The sequence below is a fragment of the Balaenoptera ricei genome, chromosome X (assembly GCF_028023285.1).
Source record: "Balaenoptera ricei isolate mBalRic1 chromosome X, mBalRic1.hap2, whole genome shotgun sequence".
NCBI lineage: Eukaryota > Metazoa > Chordata > Mammalia > Artiodactyla > Balaenopteridae > Balaenoptera > Balaenoptera ricei.
In genome coordinates this window covers 44435970-44443305 of record NC_082660.1, presented here as the reverse complement: position 1 = coordinate 44443305, position 7336 = coordinate 44435970, and the positions used below count along the sequence as shown (strand labels likewise).

General features: G+C 55.0%; 1 protein-coding gene across 1 annotated transcript; it reads left to right on the top strand.

Annotated features, from left to right (window-relative positions):
- Window positions 1–1795: 1795 nt before the first annotated feature.
- KCND1 (potassium voltage-gated channel subfamily D member 1) lies at window positions 1796–6999 on the top strand. The gene is made up of 6 exons (XM_059910764.1): window positions 1796–2916; window positions 4630–4792; window positions 4895–4978; window positions 5067–5165; window positions 5437–5687; window positions 6771–6999. The coding sequence occupies exons 1-6, from the start codon at window positions 1796–1798 to the stop codon at window positions 6997–6999; spliced, it is 1947 nt and encodes a 648-aa protein (XP_059766747.1).
- The last annotated feature ends 337 nt before the right edge of the window (window positions 7000–7336 follow it).

The window sequence follows — 7336 nt, the reverse complement described above, 5'->3', positions numbered from 1 at the left end:
GGGGAGTCCAGGAAGGAGGTGGGGAGAATTGGCAAAGCTCCCTGCCACCCCCATTTTCCAGATGACGCGACTGAGGCCCAACCAGCTTTGTAGGAGGCGGAGTCTCCCCAGGGTCCCTCTCAGGCAGTCCTAGGGGAGGGGGCTCTGGGAGCCACGAGGCCCCTCCCTGCCTCTCTCTCCATCTCCCGGCAAGCTCAGAGGGGCGGGGAGAGAGAGCCAGAGGAGGTGGAGAACTTGGGCAGCTCTGCAGAGTGGGGCAGGAGCTCCGGTGTTTGGTACCCTCAGCCCCACCGCTGTTGCCGCTGCTGCAGCGGGGACACAGGTGAGGACGGCCCTATGGGGAGGGGGAGGGGGCCACCAACAGTGCTGTCCTTGTCCTTCCCTGGTCCAGCCCCCAGGCCCTAGCCCATCCTGGGACAGTCCCCAAGCGTCCTACTGGACCTTGTCCTTCCAGAGCCTCCTTCCAGGGACCCAGCCCCCTCCTCCTGCCTGTGCTGCCTTCTCCTCTCCCAGGCCTGGCTGTGGCTGCTTCTCCTCTTCCTCCTCTCGTCCTGCTGCCGCTGCTGCTTCTGCCGCTGCCCAGCACATACCACCAGCCCCTCGGGGTGTGGTTTCCCCAGACCAGCCCCCAACGGTGGGACGCAGCCTGATCCCGGCCTTCCTGGGCTCCTGTAAGGCCCAGGAGCCCCCCCTCCCTGCAGACACACCCTTTCAACACCCCACCCTGCTCTCCAACCCATTTTGAGGGGGACCCCATCTTCCTCTTATCTTAGTCTTTTTTGATTCTCTGGGTGCTCTGGGGCTGTGCCCAACTTCCTTCCAGTTGAGTCCCAGCCCTGAGGGGTTCTCCAGGTCCCTTCCCTACCCCCTGAACTCTTGAGAGGGTGGACCAGGCTTTCTCAGCCCCCCTGGATACCCTTCTCTACCAGACACCTCTCAGCCTCTGAAAAATAACCTGGCCCCATATCTAACCCTTTAGATACCCCACCCCCTTCTCCAGCCCCGCTAGGGGGCCTCACCTCTCCTTCCTTCCCCAGAACTCCGGTAGAGTGTGGACACCCCACCCCCAGGCTATTCTTGGCAGCTCTAGGCACTCCCAAGACACCTCTCGGCCTCTTTACAAACTCCTGGCTCTGTAGCCACCCCTTAGATGCACCAACCCCTTTCCTAGATCGACAAAGGGGCTCCAACCCCCTTATCTTCTCCCCAGAAGTCTTGAGAGTTTGGACAACCCTCCTCACCTCTCTCAGTTCCTTCAGAATCCCCCTCCAGACACTCTCAGCCTCTTGCAAACACCTCTGGTTCCACTTCTACCCCCTCCGGATGCCCCGATCCCCTCTCCAACCCCACTAAGCGGTTCCAGTCCCTTCTTCCTTCCCTCAGAACTCTTGAGAGTGTGGACAACTTCCCAGTGTTTCTTGCTTCATCCTAGACACCCCCAGATACCTCTCAGGCAGTGCTGACCCCTCTGGAATCATCTCAGTCTCTCTAAACACTCCCTCAGATCCTTTTTGGCACCTCTAGACGCCCCTCTTCTGCTCCTCTCCATGTCCCCTAGCCCCTTCTCACTCCCTCAAGACATCGCCCTGGTCCCTCTAAGACCCTCTACATGTCCCCCAAGCCCTTGCCCATCTCTCTAGTTCCTCCTCCTGGTTCCTCTTGGCCTCTCTAGACACCCCCAGTTTCCTTGTGCGAGTGGCCCAGGGCCTCTCCAAGCCTCCACCATCCTGGAGACAGCCACATTCTCCTAAAGGCCACCCCCCCCCAAGTCTCCGTGGGCCTGGGGCGCGGCAGGATGGCAGCAGGCGTGGCCACATGGCTGCCTTTTGCACGGGCGGCCGCGGTGGGCTGGCTGCCCCTGGCCCAGCAGCCCCTGCCCCCCGCGCCGGGGGTGAAGGCATCTCGAGGGGATGAGGTTCTGGTGGTGAACGTGAGCGGACGGCGCTTTGAGACCTGGAAGAACACGCTGGACCGCTACCCAGACACTCTGCTGGGCAGTTCTGAAAAGGAATTCTTCTATGACGCCGACTCAGGCGAGTACTTCTTTGATCGCGACCCAGACATGTTCCGGCACGTGCTCAACTTCTACCGCACGGGCCGACTGCACTGCCCACGGCAGGAGTGCATCCAGGCCTTTGACGAAGAGCTGGCCTTCTATGGCCTGGTGCCTGAGCTCGTGGGCGACTGCTGCCTCGAAGAGTACCGGGACCGCAAGAAGGAGAACGCTGAGCGCCTGGCGGAGGACGAGGAGGCCGAGCAGGCCGGGGACGGCCCATCCCTGCCGGCTGGCAGTTCCCTGCGGCAGCGGCTCTGGCGGGCCTTCGAGAACCCACACACGAGCACCGCGGCCCTCGTTTTCTACTACGTTACCGGCTTTTTCATCGCCGTGTCGGTCATCGCCAACGTGGTTGAGACCATTCCGTGCCGCGGCCCTGCACGGCGGCCCCCGAGGGAGCAGCCCTGCGGCGAGCGCTTCCCGCTGGCCTTTTTCTGCATGGACACGGCCTGTGTACTCATATTCACAGGTGAATACCTTCTGCGGCTGTTCGCGGCCCCTAGCCGTTGCCGCTTCCTGCGGAGTGTAATGAGCCTCATCGACGTGGTGGCCATCCTGCCCTACTACATCGGGCTCCTTGTGCCCAAGAATGAGGATGTCTCGGGCGCCTTTGTCACCCTGCGGGTGTTCCGGGTATTCCGTATCTTCAAGTTCTCCAGGCACTCACAGGGCTTGCGGATTCTGGGCTACACACTCAAGAGCTGTGCCTCTGAGCTGGGCTTTCTCCTCTTTTCCCTTACCATGGCCATCATCATCTTCGCCACTGTTATGTTTTATGCCGAGAAGGGCACAAACAAGACCAACTTTACTAGCATCCCCGCGGCCTTCTGGTATACCATTGTCACCATGACCACACTTGGGTGAGTGCAGACCCTGTGTAGGGAGCTGCCCGATCAGTCAATTACACTCACCTTTTCTGTAAAATTAAAAAGGTTAGATAAATGATCTCTCTCTCTCTATTTGAACTTCAATTTGGTCATCTGTAAAAAGTGAGGGAGTTGGATTAATCTCCAAGTCCCTCCCAGCTCTGACAATGCCTTAATTTTCAGGTCAGGAGACTTGGGTTCAACGATGGTCTTAGCTGCACTCTTTCTGTTGACCTTGTTTTCTCTGGGCTAGTTTTCCCCTCTGCAAAATGAGAAATGATGATCCCTTCAACATCCAGAGGGGATTCAGTGACATCATGGTTATGAAAGTTATCTGAATGTTTCTGGTACAGGATAAATAGATATTCGCTTTCTATCACCCCTTTTTCCATCTTGAGGACCCATGTCTCTCAACCCTTTAGATTCATCTGCTGTGTGGGGCACTACCTCTGTGGCTCGGTGATTCCTTGATGTTTCCCCAGAACAAGATATTTTCAGCATCATTTTTTTTTTTTACTGCCAGTCCTTGAGAGGAAATGGGATAAATGCATCAAATGAAATCACCAAACTCATGTTGTTCTTAAAGACATTGTCTAGGGCAGATACTGTGGTCCTTTTCTAAATTCCTATCACTGGGATTAGGTATGCAGTTGCTGCTCAGTACCTGTTGAACGGATACATTGGGATTACTCAGTACCTCAGTAGTAGAACAGAAAAATTGATTTAAGTTTTCTAAGAAGTAGAAATTAACTCTGGTTGGAGTTTCAGGATTGTATTGACAAATACTGAGCACTGAGAACAGGTTGGAACTGGGTATTTTGATGTCTTTTTATCCTATTCAGTCCTCACAACAACCCTGGGAGGATGTCTCATAGTTGAGGACACAGTCAGAGATGACACATCACAGAGCCAGAAATGGCCAAGTTGGAGAGACTTTCAAATGAGTCAAAGTAAAGAAATAAGGAAGAGGCATCCTGGGGGAGGGGGTTGGGGGCAAAGGCCTAGAGGCTGAAGACTGCAGAGGCTGCGTTTCTGTGGAGGGGATCTGATTGGTCCTGTGGTTAGAACAAGAGTATGCTGTGTGATTTTGAGCAAATCAGTTATGGAACCTTGCTGAGCTTCACTCCCCCCACCCCCAACCAAACAAGTTGGTAAGATTGGCTCTGCTCCATCTCCATGGGAGGGGGAGTGGTATGGAGAAAGGGAGGGAGGAGTTTCAAGGCTCCCCCCCTATTTTTTAATATGAGGACAGTTTCAAGGCTTCCCCTGGGGGAATAAGACGGGGTGCTACCTAGAGAAGGTAAGACAGACACAAGCAAAACCAACAGAGCACTGCTCCCAGGACTCAGAGCCCCTTAGCTGGCTTGTGGTGGTGGGACTCTCTCTCCGGGAGGCTATATTTACTGCCTGTGACTTCCTCCTTCCCCCCTATGCTTGGTATTAATAGATTTCCAGCTGACTCAGATGCCCGGTGCACGGCTTGGATGGGGGCAGCAGACAGTAGGGGCTGAGGGCCCATTCCTCATTTGACCCCCACTGGTGGCCAGAGAGGTCATTCCCCAATTTTTGCAGAGCAAGAAACTGAGACCAGAGAGTTTGAGTGCCTGGCCAGGGTTGCAGAGTGAGTCAAGTTGGATGGGATGCAGTGGGGGACTGAGGGGTGGGTGGGTATTTTTCTTGACCTTGGCTTACCTCCCCCGGCCCCAGCTACGGAGACATGGTGCCCAGCACCATTGCTGGCAAGATTTTCGGATCCATCTGCTCACTCAGTGGCGTCTTGGTCATTGCTCTGCCTGTGCCAGTCATTGTGTCCAACTTTAGCCGCATCTACCACCAGAACCAGCGTGCTGACAAGCGCCGAGCACAGCAGGTAATTGCACCTTCCATCTGAGTACCTCCTATTCCCCACACCCCAAGCCGGTCTACTCTTATGTTTGCCCACCTGACATTCTATCTCCTCCTCTCTCTGCAGAAGGTGCGCTTGGCAAGGATCCGGTTGGCAAAGAGTGGTACCACCAACGCCTTCCTGCAGTACAAGCAGAACGGGGGTCTTGAGGTGGATAGGGGCCTGGATTGGGGTGGGAGGTGAGCAGTGATGGGAGGAGGAAGGTGCTGACCTCATCCCTCTGCTCTATCCGCTCCAGGACAGCAGCAGTGGGGAAGAACAGGCGCTGTGTGTCAGGAACCGTTCTGCCTTTGAGCAGCAACATCACCACTTGCTGCATTGTCTAGAGAAGACAACGGTGAGGCCTAATGAGAGGTGGTGTGGCAGAATGAAGGGGGTCCCTTTGCCACCAAGCCAGCTCCCTCCTGGGATGGGAGGCTCACTACTAATTGTGGAAATCACACAGGGCTTCCTGGAAGAGGCCCCAGTAGAGCTGAGCCTTGAAGGGTGGGCAAGGGAAGGGAAGAGAGAGCGACTTACAGAAAGGAAGGAATGGCCTAAGCAAAGGCCTGGGGGTGAGGTCAGCTTCCTTGTGGTGCCCTGTGACCATGCCTCCCTTCTGCCCACAGTGCCATGAGTTCACGGATGAGCTAACCTTCAGTGAGGCCCTGGGCGCTGTCTCGCTGGGTGGCCGCACCAGCCGCAGCACCTCCGTGTCCTCCCAGCCAGTGGGGCCTGGCAGCCTGCTATCCTCTTGCTGCCCCCGCAGAGCCAAGCGCCGTGCCATCCGCCTTGCCAACTCCACTGCCTCGGTCAACCGTGGCAGCATGCAGGAGCTGGACACGCTGGCAGGGCTGCGGAGGAGCCCTGCCCCTCAGAGGTAAGCACGCTGACCTGCTGTGCAACCCCTCTCCCGGGGAAGCTCAGAGCTTGGACCAAGGGGTCTGAGATTTCATGACTCCAGGCCTCCTAGCAAGTCAAGCTCAAACCCAAACTCCTCCATGCTGGAAGCTTGGGCTTATCTTGTCTGGAACTCCTCATTTTTCATTTGTACTTTCAATAAACATTTATTGAGCATCTACTGTATGCTAGGCACAATTTGGGGCATTTTGGAATTCACTTTAGTTTAGGAGTTTAGTTCAATTTTGGCAGTGAATAGAACAGACAGAAATCCTGAGCTTATGGAACTTCTATTCTAGTGAGATGAGACAGTTAAAAAACAAATACACAGATGATGCAGTGTGTTAAGTGCCAAGGAGAAAAATAAATCAGGGATGGGGGATAGAGAGTGTAGAACAGGGTGTGATGCAGTTTTAACAGTGTGGTCAGGGAAGGTCTTGCTGAGGTGACATCTGAGCTGAGATCTGACGGAGGAGAGGGAATGAGCCATGTGGATACCTAGAGGGAGAGCTTTCCAGGCAGAGCAAACAGCCTGTGCAAAGGCCCTGAGGCAGGAATGGGTCTGCATGTTAGAGACACAGCCAGGAAGCTTCTGTGAGTAGAGTGGAGTGAGTGAGAGGGAGAGTGGTAGGAGGTAAAATCAGAAAGGAACAGGGACCAGATTGTGTAGATCTTACAGTAGACTGTTGTGAGGACTCTGGCACTGCGAGGAGTAACCACAATAGATAACACTTTTATGTGTGTGCTCATTATGTTGCAGACACTACTCTGAGCACTTTGTATCATTTATTATCTTATTTAATCTCCACAACATCTCTGTGAGGTAGAAAACATTGTTATTCCCATGCTACAGATGAGAGAACAGAGGTTTAGTGTGGTTGAAGTGGGATCAGGACTATTTGACTCCAGAGCCCTCACTCTGCACCACCATAATTGAGGGTGCAGGGGAAGCATTTAGCACAGTGCCAGGGACCCAGTAGGCACTCAATAAATGTCATGATTGTCGTGGCAAGTATTAAGATGACTTTTTAAGAACCTTCCATCTTCCCACCCTTATCCACAGCCGCTCAAGCCTCAATGCCAAGCCCCATGACAGCCTTGACTTGAACTGCGACAGCCGGGACTTCGTGGCTGCCATCATCAGTATCCCCACCCCTCCTGCCAACACCCCAGATGAGAGCCAACCTTCCTCCCCTGGCGGTGGTGGCAGTGGGGCCAGCAGCACCCTCAGGAACTCCAGCCTGGGTACCCCTTGCCTCCTTCCCGAGACTGTCAAGATCTCTTCCCTCTGAGGGACGGGCCTGCCCATCCAGAGCGCTCTCCCAATTCTTGGAGGCTCCCTTCCAAAGCCATATTTTGGGGATGCAGAGAAGGGCAGCCTGGAGACCCCTTCTGCCCCCCACTGAGAACTATGCAATGGAGTTCCATGGAATGGCCCACCTGGTGGGGAAATAGCCAGGGAAAGGGAAACTTCCCCTACCCCAGACAGTTTTCCTTGTGGGAGCTGAAGCACTGGACTTCCTCAGGCCCCCAGCCTCCTTGCCCCAGCACACTGGGACTGGCCCCTCTACCCAAGCGGGCCTCCTGCATGCTCCTCCCCTCAGGAGTTCTGGCCCAAGAAGAAGAGGT

Coding starts and splice junctions, on each gene's coding strand:
- KCND1 (XM_059910764.1), top strand. CDS start 1,796: ATGGCAGCAGGCGTGGCCACATGGCTGCCTTTTGCACGGGCGGCCGCG. Junction 2,917..4,629: donor GTCACCATGACCACACTTGG/GTGAGTGCAGAC, acceptor CCCCGGCCCCAG/CTACGGAGACATGGTGCCCA. Junction 4,793..4,894: donor ACAAGCGCCGAGCACAGCAG/GTAATTGCACCT, acceptor CTCTCTCTGCAG/AAGGTGCGCTTGGCAAGGAT.